Source organism: Chiloscyllium plagiosum, chromosome 1 (assembly GCF_004010195.1).
Source record: "Chiloscyllium plagiosum isolate BGI_BamShark_2017 chromosome 1, ASM401019v2, whole genome shotgun sequence".
Lineage (NCBI taxonomy): Eukaryota > Metazoa > Chordata > Chondrichthyes > Orectolobiformes > Hemiscylliidae > Chiloscyllium > Chiloscyllium plagiosum.
In genome coordinates this window covers 23256741-23277044 of record NC_057710.1, presented here as the reverse complement: position 1 = coordinate 23277044, position 20304 = coordinate 23256741, and the positions used below count along the sequence as shown (strand labels likewise).

Here is a 20304-nt window from a genome sequence, read left to right as displayed (position 1 = left end):
CTCAGCTCCTGACCTCATCACAGCCTTGGTTCAAACATGTACAAAAGACAAACTGCAGAGGTGAGGAAAGAGTAACAGCCCTTGATATCCAAGCCACATTTGCCTGTGTGGGGCATCAAGAAGCCCTTCCAAAACTGGAATCACGGTAAAACTCTCTGCTTGATGGAGTTATACCTGGAACAAAGGGTCAGTTGTGGTTGTTGGAGGTCAGTCTTCTCAACTCCAGGACACCTCTGCAGGAGTTCCTCAGGGTCGTGTCCTGGGTGCAACCATCTTCAGCTGCTTCAAAAATGACCTTCTCTCTATCATGAGGTCAGAAGTGAGATGTTTGCTGATGACTGTGCAATGCTCAGCACCATTTGTGACAGATACTGAAAATCAGCAAGACCTGGACTATATTCAGGATTGAGCTGACAATTGACAAATAACATTAATGCATACAAGTGCCAGGAAATGATCATCTCCAATAAGAGGGAATCTAACCATCGCACCTTGACTTTGAATGGCATCATTGTCACTCATTATCAACATTCTGGGGATGACCATTTACCAAAACCTCCACTGGACTGACCATACAAATACTGTGGCAACAAGAACAATTCAGAAACTAGGAAGCCTACAGTGAGTAACTCACCACCTGACCACCCCACCCACCCCAGAGTGTGCTGGAATACTTGCCTGGATGCATCAGCTTCAAAAACACTCAAGAAGCTTGACATCATCCAAGTCAAAATAACCCAACTAATTAGCACCACATCCACAGGAGTCCACTCCTTCCATCACCGATGCTCAGAAGCAGCAGTATCTATACAGTACCTTCCAAACCCATGACCACTTCCATTTAGAAGGATAAGGGCAGTGGATACATGGGAACACCACCACCTACAACTTCCCCTCCAAGCCACTCGCCATTTTGCTACTCCTTCATTTCACTGCAACAAAACCCTGGAATTCCCTCCCTAATACACCTACATCAAATGGATTAGAGAGGTTCAAGGCGGTAGCTCTCCACCACCTTCTCAAGGGCAACTAAGGTCAGGCAATAAATGATGACCAGCCAGCAAAGCTCATGTCCATGAGAACTTTAAATAAAAGCTGGTGGTTTACCTAGCTTTAGGTAGAAAGAGGAATAGGGTATTACAGAATTAGATTATGTTCTCCTTAATCCTGTGGTTTTAAACAATATCATTTTTAATTTCTTTATTAAAGGTCTTAAAACCTTGAAAACTTGTGTGACCTTTTAAATTGGTCACTGAAATTCAAATATCTTTTTGATCACAAAACCCTAGTTGCACTTGGAAAGGTAGTGGTGAACCATTTTATCAAACTGTTTTGGACTTTGTGGTGAAGGTCCACTCACAGTGCTGCAAGGAGTATGTTTCAGAAGCTTGACCCAGCTATGATGGAGAAACAGTAACATATTCCCACGTCCTACTTGAAGGCAGTGCTATTCGCATGCACCTACAACTCTTACAGTCTGGGATGCTGGAGGTTCTAGTTTTGTGGGGTGCAACCTTGGTGATAATCTTGGACACGGTACATTAAAAGTGCACCAATCTGAAGGAACTGAATGTATGACATGGGGAAGGCTTTTTAAAAATAGTTTTTCTTTCATAGTATATGGGCATTGCTCATAAAATTTGATACCCAGCCCCAATTGTCCTACATCTAAATTACTTCCAAGACCATTTCAGATGGCAGTTCAGAGTCACTAATAGTGGATTTGGAGTCAAATGTAAGTTCAGACCAGGTAAGATTTGCCAATTTCCTTCCCTAAAGGGGCATTTGTAAACTAAATGGAATTTTATGACAATCATGACAGTTCCATGGCACCATTACTCATGCCCCATTAAGTTGCACCATTACATTCAGCATTTTGTAACTACATGACTTTCAACTTCAATTGAATTTAAATTTTATCAGCATCCAGGTGGGATCTACATCTGTATCTAGCCCCTGGATACTAATTCAGTTGCATTACTACAATTATACTGCTTCCCCCAAACTCTAATCAAACCGGATGCTTTGTCCTGGACGGTGTCAAGTTTCTTGAGTGCTGTTGGAGCTGCACTGATCCAGGCAAGTGCAGAGAATACCATCACACTCCTGATTTCTGACTTGTCAATGGTGAACAGGCATTTGGGAGTCAAAAAGTGAGTCACTCACCTATTTTTGTAGCTCAATACTTGGTTCAGTTGAGCTTCTGGGCAATGTTGAATTTAGGATTATGATGAATGGAGAATTTTGCAATGATAATGCATTTGGACATCAAGGGGAGATTGATACTTTCTCACTTGTTGGAGACTGTCATTGTCTGACACTGTGTATGTGGTGTGACTGTTATTTTCCACTTATCAAACTAAACCTGAGTATCGTCCAGGTCTTGCTGCATGTTGATGCAGTCAGTTTCAGTAGCTGCTGACTTGAAAATGGAACTTAACACTACATAGTCAGTGAACATTCTTCTGACAATATGACGGTGGGATAGGTGTTACTAAAACTGCTCAAGATTATTGGGTTGAGGACACCGTCCTCAGGAATTCCTAAAAAAGGTTTGGACACTGAGATAATTAGCCTCCGACATCCACTATCATCATGCTTTGGACTTGGCATGACTGCGGGAGCCTGCCTAGTCCTTGATGCCTCAGGAGGTTTGAATGTCGACTGCAGAGTTTCAAACATCATCTGACCATAAGGGTAAAAAGGCCTTTGGAGAGCCTCAGTAGCTGCTGCTTGCAGGTGGATAACCCTGTCACACACATGTTCAGGCTTTGAGAAACATCCTAGAGCATGAACATTCAGGCAAACTGACATGATAGTCAGGGCTCACCTCCCATTAGGGTCTTAAAAGCCATCCAAAGGAAATGGTTCAGAACAGGACACACAATTTCAAAATAAAGGGCAAGCCATTTCGGACGGAGATGAGGAGGAATCCCTTCACTCAGGGGGTACTGACGTCTTGGTATTCTTGATCCCAGAACACTGTGGTAGCTCAGTCATTAAGTATGTTTAAGACAGAGAGTGATTGCATTTTGACCAGAGAAGAAGACAAGGTTCCAATGGGGACCTTTCAAATACATTATAACTGTTCACTATTACTATAAATACTTGTCCATCTCCACTGCAAACTGAATTGAGAAACATCTTCATCAATGTGAAAATACCCACCTGGAAGCCAACAGCTACATTCTCTGTTTTGATTTTTTTTGATGGTGTTCCTTCTTCTTTATGCATTTGAAAGTAAGAGCGCACCTTGTTGGCATGTTTTTTGCTCTTTAAAACAAAAACAAGTACAGGGAGTGTGTTTAACACTATTTTCAATTATTGTTAAACAGAAAGAAGCATTCATGAGTTAAGTGGCAATGGTGAGGTGGATTAGAAGTGAGAAGTTAAGGTTAGAAGGCAACCTTAGGACAATATGTGATCTTACACTGGTACGCAGGTCAACCAGCTTACAAACTCAAAACAAACACTGGGAAATCTTATTGCCAAATCATGTTCAAAATCACAAAAGTTCATGTTTTCTGCTGGTTCATTTTGCTCAGAGCAGGCTCATTCCACAAAACTAGTCAAGCCCTCACATCAAATTTGTGAGATAACATCTAATGCACTTAGAGTCATAGAGGTGCAGAGCACAGTAACAGACCCATTGGTCCAACTTGTCCATGCCAACCAGATATCCTCAATCAATCTAGTCCCAATTGCCATGTATTTCCCTCATATCTTCCATATTTGAGGAAAGACATTCTGGCTATTGAGGGAGTGCAACATAGGTTCACGAGGTCAATTCCTGGAATAGCGGGACTACCTTACACTGAAAGACTGGAGCGACTGGGCTTGTATACCCTTGAGTTTAGAAGACTGAGAGTGGATCTGATTGAGACATATAAGATTACTAAAGGATTGGACACTCTGGAGGCAGGAAACATGTTTCCGCTGATGGGTGAGTGCTGAACCAGAGGATACAGCTTAAAAATATGGGGTAGACCATTGAGGACAGAGATGAGGAGAAGCTTCTTCACCCAGAGAGTGGTGGCTGTGTGGAACGCTCTGCCCCAGAGGGCAGTGGAGGCCCAGTCTCTGGATTCATTTAAGAAAGAGTTGGATAGAGCTCTCAAGGATAGTGGAATCAAGGGTTATGGAGATAAGGCAGGAACAGGATGATTAAGGATGATCAGCCATGATCATATTGAATGGTGGTGTAGGCTCGAAGGGCAGAATGGCCTACTCCTGCACCTATTGTCTAAACTGTTCCTATTCAGTACCCATGCATTTGCGTCAACAAAATATTTAATATACTCAGAAACTGACTCGTTGTTTCATTGTACTAGTGAAAATATTACTTATCAGTTAAGTGTAACTTTTAACATAAATTTATTTTAAATCTGCTTGCTCATAGGTGTAGGCCAATAGGTGTAGGCCAAAACATTTTTCTTAAAAATATATTTTTTCTGTTGATAAATCCATATTCAGTATTAATAAAAATTATAGTATTCTCATGCAATGTCTTCTGAATGGAAAGAATAATGCAGTTTATTGCACTGGCTCACGGGGTATTTTACATATTCAATTATAGAAATGAATTCTGAATTATAACCTAACCTGCACAATTGCCCGATTCTGTCTAAAGCCAAATCTTTACACTGAAGTTGTCCAACACGTGGACCTTGGGTCAGAGTCAGACCATCCAAGGATCTCCCTATCAACCAGTTACTGACATATACTTAATAATAGGTAAGTACAGGTGAAAGATTATGTAAGGAACTGCTCATCTGATTTATCAAACTTGCTCAGGCAACACCTTCCAAACCCACAATCACCGCCATCCAGAAGGACAAGGGCACAGGTAGATGGGAACAAATTCCCCTATAAGCGACTCACCATCCTGACTTGGAAATGTATCACTGTTTCTTCACTGTGGCTGGACCAAAATCATGGAGCTCCCTCCCTAATAGCATTGTGGGCTTCACTACACCAAATAGACTTGAGTGGCTCAAAAGGCAGCTCACCACCATCTTCTCAACAGAAATTAGGGATGGCCAATAAATACTGGCCTAGCCAACAAAGTCCACAAGCCCTGAGTCAACAATGAAAAAAAATCACAGGCAGTTTCTCATCCATGTTTGCTAATGATGGGGAGGCAACGAGAAGGTATGTGGTGTGAACAGTCAGGGATTTTCTGAGGCCTGGAGAGGTCGCTGGGGAACAGGGTTGTACTCAGAGGCTTGTATAACAGAGCAGGTAGGGGCTGGAATGTGCACGGGGTGGGGAAGGCTGCCAATCCTGCCAGAAGATGGTGATTGCCTGTATCTGCCTGGTCTAGCCATATGGAAACATAATTACATGGCCTTCACTGGGCTTGTGTAGTAGGAGGTGCCCTCTCCTTTCCTTGCAGCCATACTAGCTGCTACTTTACAAGTGTTTCAGAGAGACAAGGCACCAACCCTAATGGGACATTAGTCCTAGTGGAAAGCTTTGAATTAGCTGCTGCTAGTAAAGTGCCGTCCCTTGATCCTGATAACCTGCTTAGATGTAAACCTGAGGGCCTGTTTCCAGTCCTGACAGCAAGATTTCAATGATTCCTAAAAAATACTTCATATTTCTATATTTTTCTCAAAATGGCACTTGATCTACTTTTGCTGCACTCTCTGAACTCCCAAGACACTCAATGTGCAGGAATATCAGCTGGAGTATAAAACACTCTGATCCTACCATGGCTGATTTTTGCCTTCTTGCAAAATGTTCTTTGCAAAGGGGTAGGTTTTGAAGCAGTGATTTCTTAGCTAATTTCACACGACTGCACAAGCAGCAGGTTGTACAGTATTGAACAGAGTGAAGATCAGAGCCACAAAAGAAAAGTCAGTTACAGAGTCATAGAGATCTACAGCACGGAAACAGACCCTTTGGCCCAAGTCGTCCATATGTCCTAACCTAATATAGTTCGTTCTGCCAACACTTGGCCCATATTCCTCTAAATCCTTCCTATTCATATACCCATCTAGATGCCTTTTAAATGCTGTAATTGTACCAGCCTCCACCACTTCCGCTGGCAGCTCATTCCATATATGCACCACCATCTGCGTGAAAAAGCTGCCCCTTAGATCCTTTTTAAATCTCTTCCCTCCTCTAAGATGATAGAAATGTTTGAATTTTGAGACCACTTGCCTATATTTAGAATATTCCTCCATTTATTCTCAAGTGGGGTAGGCTGCTGACAGTAGAATCACAACTGAAATAATTGAAGAATGGCCCTTAATTCCTGCTTCTTAAGACATAGCACTGTGTTTTTGTTAATACATAAATAAAGCCAAGAAGTAACACAAGAATAAACTAGGATCTAATACTGGATAGCTAACCATGTTCAGTAAACAACAAAGTCAAACTATGTCTAATTATCCACACCTATCGTTAACAGTAACTTTGTATCTGTTTATATCCTTTGCTACCATTAGCACTCCCTTTGTATTTTGCTCTGGGCATCCTTACCATCTGTTTCAATCACACCTCCTCTTTCTCGGTAAAGTCCCACATAGGAGGTTAGTGAGCAAAATTGGGGCGCATGATATTGGGGCAAAGTACTGACTTGGATTGAAAATTGGTTGGCTGACAGGAAACAAAGAGTACTGACAAACAGCTCCCTTTCAAAATGGCAGGCGGTGACCAGTGGGGTACCGCAGGGATCAGTGCTAGGACCGCAGCTTTTTACAAAATATATTATTGATATAGAAGATGGTATTAATAGTAACATTAGCAAATTTGCTGATGATACAAAGCTGGGTGGCAGGGTGAAATGTGAGGAGGGTGTTAGGAGATTACAGGGTGACCTGGACAGGTTAGGTGAGTGGACAGATGCATGGCAGATGCAGTTTAATGTGGATCAATGTATGGTTATACACTTTGGTGGCAAAAACAGGAAGGCAGATTAGTACCTAAATGGAGTCAAGTTAGGTAAAGGGGCAGTACAAAGAGATCTGAGTGTTCTTGTACACCAGTCAATGAAGGCAAGCATGCAGGTACAGCAGGTAGTGAAGAAAGCTAAAAGCATGCTGGTCTTCATAACAAGAGGGATTGAGTATAGAAGCAAAGAGGTTCTTCTGCAGCTGTACAGGGCCCTGGAGAGACCGCACCTGGAATATTGCGTGCAGTTCTGGTCTCCAAATTTGAGGAAAGACATTCTGGCTATTGAGGGAGTGCAGCGTAGGTTCACGAGGTCAATTCCTGGAATGATGGGACTGTCTTATATTGAAAGATTGGAGCGACTGGGCTTATATACCCTTGAGTTTAGAAGACTGAGAGGGGATCTGATTGAGACGTATAAGATTATTAAAGGATTGGACACTCTGGAGGCAGGAAACATGTTTCCACTGATGGGTGCGTCCCGAACCAGAGGATACAGCTTAAAAATAAGGGGTAGGCCATTTAGGACAGAGATGAGGAGAAATATCTTCACCCAGAGAGTGGTGAGTGTGTGGAATGGTCTGCCCCAGAGGGCAGTGGAGGCCCAGTCTCTGGATTCGTTTAAGAAAGAGTTGGATAGAGCTCTCAAGGATATTGGAATCAAGGGTTATGGAAATAAGGCAGGAACAGGATACTGATTGAGGATGATCGGCCATGATCATAAAGAATGGCAGTGCAGGCTCGAAGAGCAGAATGGCCTACTCCTGCACCAATTGTCTATTCTTTTTCAATAACATAAAAAGCTCCATTATTTAATTCCTTTCTGTTCCAAAGAACAGACTTTCTGTTAGGAATGTTGTGGAAGCTTTGGTGAGGGTGCAATAGAGTTTTATCAGGATGCTGCCTGGATTGGAGTGCATTAACGAAAAGGAGAGGTTGGACAAACTTAGATTATTTTTGCTAGAGTGTCAGAGACTGAGGGGTGACTTGATAAAAGTATATAAAATTATGAGAGGCATGGATAAGGTGGAGTCTTTTTCCCAGGGTGGAAAATTACAAATACTAGGAGGCATAGGTTTAAGCTGAGAGAAGTAAAGATTATGAGATATGTGGATAAAGTTTATATCCACAAGGGCTGGTAGGTTCCTGAAATGCACTGCCAGGTGAGGTGGTAAAAGCTGATACATCAGCAAAGTTTTTAAGGGGCATTTACAAACACATGAACAAGCAGGGGATAGAGGTGTATGGTAAATGTGCAGGCAGATCAGATTAGTTTAGAATGGCATCATGGTCAGCATAGACATAGTGGATCAATCAGCCTGTTTCTGGACTGTACTGTTTTATCTTTTATGGTTCAAAACGTTAACTCTATTTCTCTTAGTGTTAATGAAAATGGTGATGATAGATAATTGAAAATATGGCTAAATTATCAGGCTAACATTAATATTAGCAAGATGTTTTCCTATTCATCTGGTGTCTTTTCTTTCTGAAACTTGCTTCACAGTGGGCAGATGAGAAAAAGACCTGAAATGTGGCATCACACGTGTAAAAGTTGGGGCTCCTGTTCTAGACTACAGGCTTCAACTGCTATTTTACTTTCTGATTATCTACAGTATATGTTGCAATGACACGGAGTGGACCTTTCTTTAATACTATAACAGAAGTACACTTCGTAAGATCACAGAGAAAAACAAACCATTCTTCAATGAGAGGGCTTCCAAATTACAGGTACACAGAAAATAAATAATGTTTGAGCACTTGTTTGAGACCCACAAACATCACTTAAAGAATGTCAAGTGACAAGAACAAAGATTGAGAGTTTCAGCTGACAGGGGATGGCATTTTTTACAAAACGAGATTATGAATGTCATGCGGTGGTCACACGTTCTAGTGAAAACAAAAACACAATGTGCAATATTTTATTTATACTTGCTTATCACTTAAAATCAATAAACTACCTCATAATGTGTGGTTCTCTGTACTTCTGAGATCAACATGGCACAGCAAACCTTGCAGTAGTTATCCATGAAAAGTTCGCTATCATTGTGACCCCCCATTTTATCTGAAAAGAAACATTTAATATATCAATGGTGGCATTTCAAAATCAAGACAAGTCCATCTACAGATACAGTCCACTGATACTGATTCAAAGTCATTTATTTGCAATAGTGAAAATTCCTAAATTTTCCATTAACTGAAGTTAAGTGATATGGATAACAGCAAAATAAACAAAAATTATAAGCAGATGGTATATGAAATGTACTCACCTCAGAGGTATTAAAAATTATGGATCTAGCAAGAATGATTCTTTAAATTGCTTTAAAATATGCAAACAGATTTCACACAAACAAGTCCTACAACCCACTCAGATTTCTGTGCTTTCTGAGAATTAAAACATTTTGCTTTCTGCTCATCAGGTTGTGAATATTCAACAAAAATAAGAACGGAAGTACACGTTAGTGTCCATGGCAGGGTGAATGTTTCAGGTGCAATTTCAGTTCAACTATTTCCTGGACTAATGAAATGTTGCAGTTCAAATATTAAGCTGGTGACAGACTTATACCCCTTTACGCTCACACACATACACATACTCTCTCACAGACACTCACCACCCCCCAAAACACACACAACCACATATAAGTTTGTGGCGTCAATTTGTACTTGTACATTTGTACATTTTATTTTGCTCAAAAACTTCATGAATCCAATTAAGATTCTGTAAATTCCTTTTTTAGAAACAGAATCAATTTGAACATTGGGACTCAGACAGACATATTTTAAGCTCACACTTTCAATTATCTGAGCTGACATGACACCTATTGTTAAAGTTCACCTGAGAATCTAACTTTTAAAAAAGGTTCTGGGATTTACATATGAAAGAAATGAAACCAACATGATCATTCCAAAAGAATCAAACAATCCAGGTCTTTTACAATATATCATTTCAGTTGCATCACGCTGTAAACGTTTGCTATAAATTCTGTGTCTTATGATATAATACTCCACAATCACTTGATGGAGGAGCAGCGCTCTGAGGGCTGGTGCTTCCTGGTAAACCTGTTGGACTATAACCTGGTGTTGTGTGATGTTTAACTTTGTACACCCCGGTCCAACACCAGCATCTCCAAATTTTGAAGATTGAACTCCATTTTGCTTTTCTTTGGGTTGAACAGAACATGTTCCTGCATTTCACACATAGACTCTTAAACATTATATATACACACAGCACAGAAATTAGCCCAGTGAGCAGGTAAGGTGAACAGATGTATTCTGTTAAAAACCATACAACACCAGGTTACAGTCCAGCAGGTTTATTTGGATGCACTAGCTTTCGGAGATGAAGGAGCAACGCTCTGAAAGCTAGTGCTTCCAAATAAACCTGTTGGGACAATAACCTGGTGTTGTATGGTTTTTAACTTTGTACACACCGGCACCTCCAAATCAAGTTAGACGGTTTACTAAATATCACTATTTATAAACATAAACTAATAAGCAATACACTTTAAGTGCATAAGCATACTGCTTTGCTTAAAATAATCAAATGATGTAATACCAATTTGAATTCAATCCAGCTCAATGTTATTTGCATTATTCAAGAATATTTAAGAATATCAAGGAATATTAAGAATAACTGAGAAAAGAATCTCTAATAATATCTGAGAATAAAGAATTGAGTAACATTTAAAGTTTTATCTTAAAGCCCAAATGGAAAAAAATTTTGAGAAGCATTATGAGGTTTCCAAATTCATATATTGTTAATATTCCTTCTGCTTTGTAAATATCAGTGTTAACCCTCTGTATAGGCTCCTCCCACCCTCTTGTGATACTGCACCATTTAATATTATGTTCAATTATTTGGTGAAGATTTCCTTTATGGAATTGTGAGCTTTTATCTAGTCCTTTTGTTATTGATGTTTTATAAAAGTATCCTTTCATTTCTCCCATTTTCTTTCAATGTTAAAAGTGCTTGTTAGAGGTTTACCTCTAAAGATACGCTTGATTTCTTTCTTTGTGAGTGCTGTCTGATTATGGTATTCACGTGATAAGGATCATTGCGATCTCTTACCAGTTGGATGGTTCCAGTAATTAACATCTTATTTTCACACCCAGGCCTTCTTTGCAGTGATGAAACTATTGCTTGTACCTTTTTCTTATGTCTGTACTGAATATATTATGACTAAATTAACTTTAATTGTATATCCCATGTCCATGAGCCCTTCTAGGTGCATTCCAATTTCAAAGTAGAGCTTTCTGGTTTTTCTGTCAGCTGCAATGTTAATTGTAATGGTTGCCTCCTGAATGAATCTTTATCATTAAATGTTTTTTTTTAATAATCTAAATGTTTTCTACTTAATTAGTTGTACTTACTTCTTATATTATATTTCTGACCAGATATTGTTACCATTCAGTCTGGTTGAATTATGCCTGTGTTGATGCTCCATGTGAGCCTCCTCCTCCTTCTCCTATTTTTAACGAAATTAGAATGCATTTCTTTCTCTTGTGCATTCATCCAGCTGATCCTTAATTGCATCTATTCTATTCACTTCAACCAATTGTTAATAATCCTTACCAACCTGGTACTAATTGCCACATTTCCAAACTTATCTCAGTAAAGAAGCATAATTTAGGAAGGTGATACACCTCTTTGAGGTCAGTTATCTCAGCAGGATTTTGTAATGACAACATCCGAGACAAATCACCCACAGCTGCTTCATCAATTACTTTCCCTCCACCACAAGGTCAAATGTGAGGATATCTCCTGATCATTGCACAATGTTCGGCATCACTCATGGCTCTGCAGATATCCGTCCATATCCAAATAGAGCAAGACCTAGATAATATCCAGCGTTGGACTGATCTCTTCAACAAGAGACAACCTAACCATTACCCCAAAACATTCACTGTCTCTTCCATTGCTGAGTCCTCACTATCAACATTCTGGGAGTTACCCAGAATTGGACTAGTTATATAAATAAACTGGACTTATAAATACAGGACTACAAAGACAATCAAAGGCTAGGAATCTTGCAGTGATTGACTCACCTTCTGGCTGTCAAAATCCTGTCCACCATCTATAAAGCACAATTTAGGAGTGTGATGGAACACTCCCCACTTGCCTGGATGGGTGAACATCCAACGACACTGAGAAAACTTGACACCATCCATGATAAAGCAGCCACTTGATTGGCATCGCATCCACTCCCTCCACCACCATTGCTGAGTATCAGCAGTGTAAACTATATACAAAATGCACTGCAGAAATTTATCATACTTCCTTAGACAGCATCTTCCAAACTCATGAGCACTTCCATCTAGAAGGACAAGGGCAGCAGCTACATGGGAACACCTGGGAGTTCCCCTCCAAGTCATTCACCATTCTGACTTAGAAATATAAAATTCTTCCTTTACTGTCACTGGGCCAAAATTGGCCAACACTGGCCAAGAATTATCTCCTGTGGGTCTACCTACACAAAATAATTTAAAAAAAAAACAGAAATTGTTGGAGAAACTCTGCATCTGTGGAGAGAAAGCAGAGTTAACATTTTGGATCCAGTGACCCTTTCTGAAAATGAACTGCACAGGTTCAAGAAGCAACTTACCATCACCTTCTTATGGGCAATTAGGGATGGGCAAGAAATGCTAGTGAAACCTACATCCACTGAATGAATTTAGAAAGTTGTTTCAGGAATTATTACTGACTCATATTTATGGTTCCTAGTTGTGATCTCACCTACATTTGGAAATATCTCTGCCATAAATTATCAAACACTTTCACAAGATTACATCTCAACTTTTCATTTTCTAGAGAAACGAGTCCCAGCCTTTTCAGTTTCTTTTGATACTTATAGCTCTCAGTTCTGGTATCAATTTTGCAAGTTCTTTAGTCACTCCATACATTTGTTCAATCTTACTCATTTCTGATGTCTGTGGTGAAGGTCTTGCCAGATATGAACTTACGTTTTAGTTTCCTATTAAACTGAAGGCTCACCACCATGTGATTAAATGAACAACATCTAACACAGTAATATTACAAGGATCTCATTCAAAGAATGCAGATTACAAAGTTTTTATGAAAGATCACCTGAACCCTGGATTGGGCTATAAAACTTCATTCAGACTTCAAACAAAATATGGTTATTGAGAAAGTGCACTTAAAATGCTTTACTAGTTACTGGCCACTAACATTTTTCTAAAGGTCACTCACAGGAAGAAAAAACAACTTTGCATTTATATTGCAGTTTTAATGTAATAAAACATCTGAAACCTTTCATCGGAAAGTTACTTTAAAAATTGTTTGCAGTGCAATGGCTGATGTCCACCCTAAGTATTTTAAATCTGTCTGTTTTATCCAGTGGTTATTTATTATGCAGCTACATAGCAAAAGTCTATGTATGAGGAACGTTTGAGGACTCTGGGTCTATACTTGATGGAGTTCAGAAGGATGAGAGGGGATCTAATTGAAATATACAGAATACTGAATGCCCTGGACAGAGTAGATGTTGGGAAGATGTTTCCATTGATAGGAGAGACGAGGACCTGAGGGCACAGAGTAAAGGAAAGACCTTTCGGAATGGAGATAAGGAGAAACTTCTTCAGCCCAAGAGCGGCAAATCTCTGGAATTCATTGCCACAGACGATTGGAGTCCAGGTCACTGAGCATGCTTAAGATTGAGATAGATAGGTTCTTGAGCACCAAGGTTTACGGGGAGAAAGCAGGAGAATGGGGTTGAGGAACTTATCAGCCATGATTGAATGGTGGAGTAGATTTGATGGGCTGAATGGCCTAATTTCTGCTCCCAAGAAAAGATTTACAAGGATGTTGAAGGGTTGAAGGATTTGAGCTACAGGGAGAAGTTGAATAGGCTGGGGCTGTTTTCCCTGGAGTGTCGGAGGCTGAGGGGTGGCCTTATAGTGGTTTATAAAATCATGAGGGGAAAGGATTGAATAAATAGACAAAGTCTCTTCCTTGGGGTGGGGGAGTCCAGAACTAGAGAGCATAGGTTGAGGGTGAGAGGGGAAAGATATAAAAGAGGCAATGTTTTCAGGCAGAGGGTGGTACGTATATGGAATGAGCTGCCAGAGGAAGTGGTGGGGGCTAGTACAATTGTAACCTTTAAAAGGCATTTGGATGGGTATATGAATAGGAAGGGTTTGGAGGGATATGGGCCGTGTGCTGGCAGGTGGGACTAGATTACGTTGGGATATCTGGTTGGCATAGATGAGTTGGACAAAGGGTCTGTTTCCACGCTGTACATCTCTATGACTCTATGCCTTATGGTCTGCTATCAGAATATCCAAATGGTCCGGCTTATAGATATATCAAGAGACAAAGTAGAAACACAAATGCAAAGTATAAAACTTGCTTCAAACCATGCTATTTGCCCTATATTATCCAATAACACTAATTCTAGTATTAATTCTAATGTAATGTGCTGGTTTGGGGTCAGCCCGTTCTTATCCTGGAAACGAAAGGTTGTGAGTTTAAGTCCCACACCACTGAACATAAACTCGCACTTGTGTTTATAAAATGTCCTCCTAGGTATTTCACAGGCAGTTTATCAAATGTCTTTCTAAGTATTTCACAGGCAGTTTATCAGTTAATTTGACACAGAATCACATAGGAAGGCATGAGGAAAGATGATCAAAAGCTTGGACAAAGAGGTAGATTCACAAGAGGAAAGTATGGGAGGGAGGTAATAAGCATAGGGTGAATAATCCAAAGTTTAGACCTTGTGCAGCTGAATGCATAGCCAGAATTGATGGAGCAATTAAAATCAGAAATGCTCAACAGAACAGATTTCAAAAAGAAAACACAGGGAAGTGCTCAATGAAGCATCCAAATACTATATTGATCCTTGCAAGAGATAGTTAATTGAGACTGTTTGGTAGACGCGAAAGGTCTCAGAGCATTATTAAACAGAGGAATTTTCTCAGTGCACTAGACAATATTCATCTTGTCAACAAAAAGACACAAATTTCCTGTGTGTAAAATGGCTCTGGCTGATGACGAAGTTACAATGGCTGGGAATCAATCGAGCCAATGTGAAGAAGATAACAAAGTGCTGTGGATGCAAGATCCTTTTCTCAAGGCTATGTTTGTCACTCATTGCTCACACTGTCACAGTGCCAGTGATATCACTGCCAGGGATATTGCTGCCTGCATCAAAGATCATCAGCACCAATGAGCAATTCAAAACAATTTTAACAACAGCAGAACTAATAAAATGTGCTCTTTTCCAAATGTTCCTCTAATTTCAAATGTTTCTTAAGTTTTTACAGAGGTGGGCAGGGCATGGAGGAGGGTAGTGAGCTGAGTGCCTGAAGTGGGTTGAGGAGTACTGTGCATTCAGCAATGATAATAGGAGCACTGCACATCCACTTACCAGTGAGTGGGTACAAACATCCTGACATCAATTATATCAGTGCCACTGCCTTCCTGTACCAGTATGGTAGGAGGAGGTACAGTCTGCATTTTTACAACCATTTAGTAAACACTTGTACGTTACACGACTATGTGAGCGTATCAAGAGAAGCAAAAAATGATTAAGAAACTTATATTGCCACATACCATTAAAAAATGCTTCCATTCAAAGTGCACACTCACAGTATCTGCCTCAACCCCTCAAGTGTCCCACTGCACCCAAATACTAACAGCTCTGGAGTATAGTCAGTATGTGGAGAAAGTGAGGACTGCAGACTCTGGAGATCAGAGTCGAGAGTGTGGTGCTGAAAAACCACAGCAGGTCAGGCAGCATCCGAGGAGCAGGAGAATTGACGTTTCAGGCAAAAACCCTTCGTCAGGAATGGTGAAGGTAAGGCATTAGAGGCCAGGAAAACGAAAATCTTGGAGGGCGTGGGTGGTGTCCCGAACGTATATAGGGAGTTCCTGGACCGGGGGCATAGGACTGTATCAAGGCATCTAGACAAGGGGGAATAGGACAGTATCAAGATATCAGGACCGGGGGGGATAGGACAGTATCTGATTACCCACACTAATTACCCATTACCCAAAATCTCTTGTAGATTATCAGAATAAACAAAATAAACATCAGCCTGAAATCACGAGCACGTGCACGATTCCATTGACTTGAACACTGGATGCACTATCCTGCAGTGGAGCAATAAGTTGTAATGTCAGAGGTGCCATCTTGCAGATCAGGCATTAAATTGAGTCCTTATCTGCTGACTCAAGTGATACAAAAGACCCCAGGACATTGATTTGAAGAACAGCAGGGGAGCTCTCCCTGGTTACTTGTACCATATTTATACCTTAAATATTACAACTGAGATAAAGAGACCTTCTTGTCACTCTTGCCAACTTTTCACGAGAGCTTGCTGTGATGTGCCTTTCTTAGGTTGCAAAAGCAACTATATTTCAAACTTACTCCATCTGCTGAGAAACATGTTGGCATGAAGTCACTGAAATACACTGTGGGCTGCAGTTTACAGAGGGTAATGGATGCAGAAGGGGAAGGATACAGTCTGCCCACTTCCACCATTACAGCACATTTGCCAGCCCACGACAGTTGGGGAAGCAGGGATATTGAACATCCAAGGCAGGACAACTGGCAGGGCAGGGGTTAGGCTGTGCACAGAGGATGGTGCTAAGGCCCACTGCCATTGTTTTGTTGGGAGCTTCAGAAGAAATCATAGAAAACAGGACTAGGCCATTTGGCCCTTCGAACATGCTCTACCATTCATTATGATCATGATTCACCATCCAACTCAATAAACTTGTTTCTCCTTTTTCTCATAATGCCCCACTTTCAGTGAAAGCAGTGTAGGAGAAAGGCAGTATTCATCAGTGACACTGAAACAATGGAGAATCAAGTGAAAACAGTTTGTTTTGTTTTACTAATTATCGTGTCTTATTAAGGACTTTTATCTAGGAGGAAATAACATGCTCAAACCTGGTCAGGCAGCATCCTAGGAGTAGGAAAATCGACGTTTCAGGCAAAAGCCCTTCATCAGGACTCTTGATGAAGGGCTTTTGCCCGGAACGTCGATTTTCCTACTCCTCAGATGTTGCCTGACCTGCTGTGCTTTTCCAGCACAACTCTAATCTAGACTCTGATTTCCAGCATCTGCAGTCCTCACTTTTGCCTATGCTCAAACCTGTCCCATTCCTCTTTTGAAGTAATGTTCTGAAAAAAACATAACTGGGACTATCATTACATTAAGGGCTTGGATGGGGAGGAATTTGTTACGTTTATACAAGAAATCTTTCTTATTTAATGTGTTGATGTTCCACTACAGAAGGAGCTCTTGGGAAATAAGGCAGGGCAAGTAATTGAGGTGTCAGTGGGGGTGCAGGTGATCATAATTTTATTAGTTTTAAAATAGTTATGGAAAATGATAGACCTGATCAAAAAGTTAAAGCTTTAAGGTGGAGTAAGGCCATTATATGATATTGGACAGAAACTTTCTGGGCGGCACGGTGGCACAGTGGTTAGCACTGCTGCCTCACAGCGCCAGAGACCCGGGTTCAATTCCCGCCTCAGGCGACTGACTGTGGAGTTTGCACGTTCTCCCCGTGTCTGCGTGGGTTTCCTCTGGGTGCTCCGGTTTCCTCCCACAATCCAAAAAGATGTGCAGGTCAGGCGATTTGGCCATGCTAAATTGCCCGTAGTGTTAGGTAAGGGGTAAATGTAGGGGTATGGGTGGGTTGCGCTGTGGACTTGTTGGGCTGAAGGGCCTGTTTCCACACTGTAAGTAATCTAATCTAATCTAAAACAAAAAGTTGATTGGGGTAGAGTATTTGCAGATAAAGGTTTGGTTGGGAAGTGGAAGGTCTTTGAGAATGAGATAACGAGAGTTCAGACAGAATTTGTTCCTGATAGAGTGAAGAGAAAGGCTAGTAGGTGTAGAGAATGGTGGATGTCTCAAGACATTGAGGCCTTTGGTCAAGAAAAAGAAGAAGGCATATGTTAGGTATAGACAGCTGGGATTGAGTGAATCATGAGAACATATCAAGGCAGTAGAGTCATAGAGATGTACAGTACGGAAACAGACGATTCGATCCAGGCCGACCAGATATTCTAACCTAATCTAGTCCCATCTGCCAACATGTGACCCATATCCCTCTACTCCCTTCCTATTCACATACCCATTCAGATGCCTTTTAAATGCTGTAATTGTACCAGCCACCACCACTTCCTCTGACAGCTCATTCCAAGACTATTCAACTTCTCCCTGTAGCTCAAATCCTCCAACCCTGGCAATATCCTTGTAAATCTTTTCTGAACCCTTTCAAGTTTCACAACAGCAGTAGGAGTATACTTCAGAGGGAAACCAGGAAGACAAAAAGGAGACATGAGATAGCCTTAGCAAATAGGGTTAAGGAGAATCCAAAGGGTTTCTACAAATACATTAAAGACAAAAGAGTAATTAGAGAGAGAATAGGGCCCCTTAAAGATCAACAAAGCCATTTATTGTGGAACCACAGGAGATGGATGAGGTACTAAATAAGTACTTTGCAGCAGTATTTACTGTGGAGGACTTGGGAGCCAGGCACTCGTGTAAATAAATACTGATGTCTTGAAAAGAGTTCATAAAAGGAGATGCTGGATGTCCTAAAAGCACAAAGGTAGATAAATCCCCACGACCTGTTCAGGTGTTTCCCGGAACGTCATGGGAAGCTAGGGATGAGATTGCTTGGCTCCTTGCTAAGATATTTGTATCATCGATAGCCAATCTCCTGTCTTCTAGCTAATGTGGTGCCATTATTAAAGAAAAACTGTAAGGAAAAGCCAGAGAATTGCAGATGGGTGACCCTTAAATCAGTGGTAGGTAAATTGTTGGTGGGGATTCTGAGGGACAGGATATATATTCATTTGAAAAAGCAAGAATTGATTAGGGATAGCCAGCATGGCTTTGTCTGTGGGAAATCATGTCTCAGTAACTTGATTGAGTTTTTTGAAGAGTTGACAAAGAAGACTGATGAATTCTGGATTAGTGGTGTTGGAAGAGCACAGCAGTTCAGGCAGCATCCAAGGAGCTTCGAAATCGATGTTTTGGGCAAAATCCCTTCATCAGGAATAAAGGCAGTGAGCCTGAAGCGTGGAGAGATAAGCTAGAGGAGGTTGGGGGTGGGGAGAAAGTAGCATAGAGTACAATGGGTGAGTGGGGGAGGGGATGAAGGTGATAGGTCAGGGAGGAGCGGGTGGAGTGGATAGGTGGAAAAGGAGATAGGCAGGGAGGACAAGTCTGGACAAGTCATGAGGACAGTGCTGAGCTGGAAGTTTGGAACTCGGGTGAGGTGAGGGAAGGGGAAATGAGGAAACTGTTGAAGTCCACATTGATGCCCTGGGGTTGAAGTGTTCCGAGGCGGAAGATGAGGCGTTCTTCCTCCAGGCGTCTGGTAGTGAGGGAGCGGCGGTGAAGGAGGCCCAGGACCTCTATGTCCTCGGCAGAGTGAGAGGGGGAGTTGAAATGTTGGGCCACGGGGCGGTGTGGTTGATTGGTGCGCGTGTCCCGGAGATGTTCCCTAAAGCGCTCTGCCCCCAACACCTCATCTTCACCATGGACACCACCCACGCCCTCCACCTCCTCCAAGACTTCCGTTTCCCCGGCCCCCACACCTCATCTTCACCATGGATATCCAATCCCTCTACACCTCCATCCGCCATGACCAGGGCCTCCAAGCCCTCCATTTGTTCCTCTCCAGACGTCACCAACAGTACCCTTCCACCGACACTCTCATTCGTTTGGCCGAACTGGTCCTCACCCTTAACAATTTCTCCTTTGAATCATCCCACTTCCTCCAGACCAAAGGGGTAGCCATGGGCACACGTATGGGCCCCAGCAATGCCTGTCTCTTTGTTGGCTACGTAGAGCAGTTGATCTTCCGTAATTACAACGGCACCACGCCCCACCTCTTCCTCCGCTACACTGATGACTGCATTGGCGCCACCTCGTGCTCCCGCGAGGAGGTTGAGCAATTCATCAACTTCACCAACACATTCCACCCTGACCTTAAATTTACCTGGACCGTCTCTGACACCTCCCTCCCCTTCCTGGAGTCTCCATCTCCATTAATGACGACCGACTTGACACCGACATTTTTTACAAACCCCCCGACTCCCACAGCTACCTGGATTACACCTCTTCCCACCCTATCTCTTTCAAAAATGCCATCCCGTATTCCCAATTCCTCCGCCTCTGCCGTATCTGCTCCCAGGAGGACCAGTTCCACCACAGAACACACCAGATGGCCTCCTTCTTTTGAGATCGCAATTTCCCTTCCCACGTGGTTAAAGATGCCCTCCAACGCATCTCGTCCACATCCCGCACCTCCACCCTCAGACCCCACCCCTCCAACTGTAACAACGACTGAACGCCCCTGGTGCTCACCTTCCACCCTACCAACCTTCGCATAAACTAAATCATCCGCCAACATTTCCGCCA

At 41.8% G+C, this 20304-nt stretch overlaps 1 protein-coding gene across 4 annotated transcripts in view; it reads right to left on the bottom strand.

Annotated features, from left to right (window-relative positions):
• The window catches only part of LOC122556465 (zinc finger matrin-type protein 1-like), a 103750-nt gene that overhangs the window by 13986 nt on the left and 69460 nt on the right, over positions 1–20304 (bottom strand). For 3 of the 4 annotated variants that reach the window (XM_043703171.1, XM_043703344.1, XM_043703433.1), the window contains 2 exons: positions 8856–8959; positions 3169–3273 (listed from right to left, as the gene is read on the bottom strand). In XM_043703171.1, coding sequence (XP_043559106.1) covers positions 3169–3273; positions 8856–8959 — 209 coding nt within the window. Of the gene's footprint in view, positions 1–3168; positions 3274–8855; positions 8960–11265; positions 11371–20304 lie in introns of those variants that run through there. The other variant, XM_043703257.1, reaches the window with a different exon arrangement.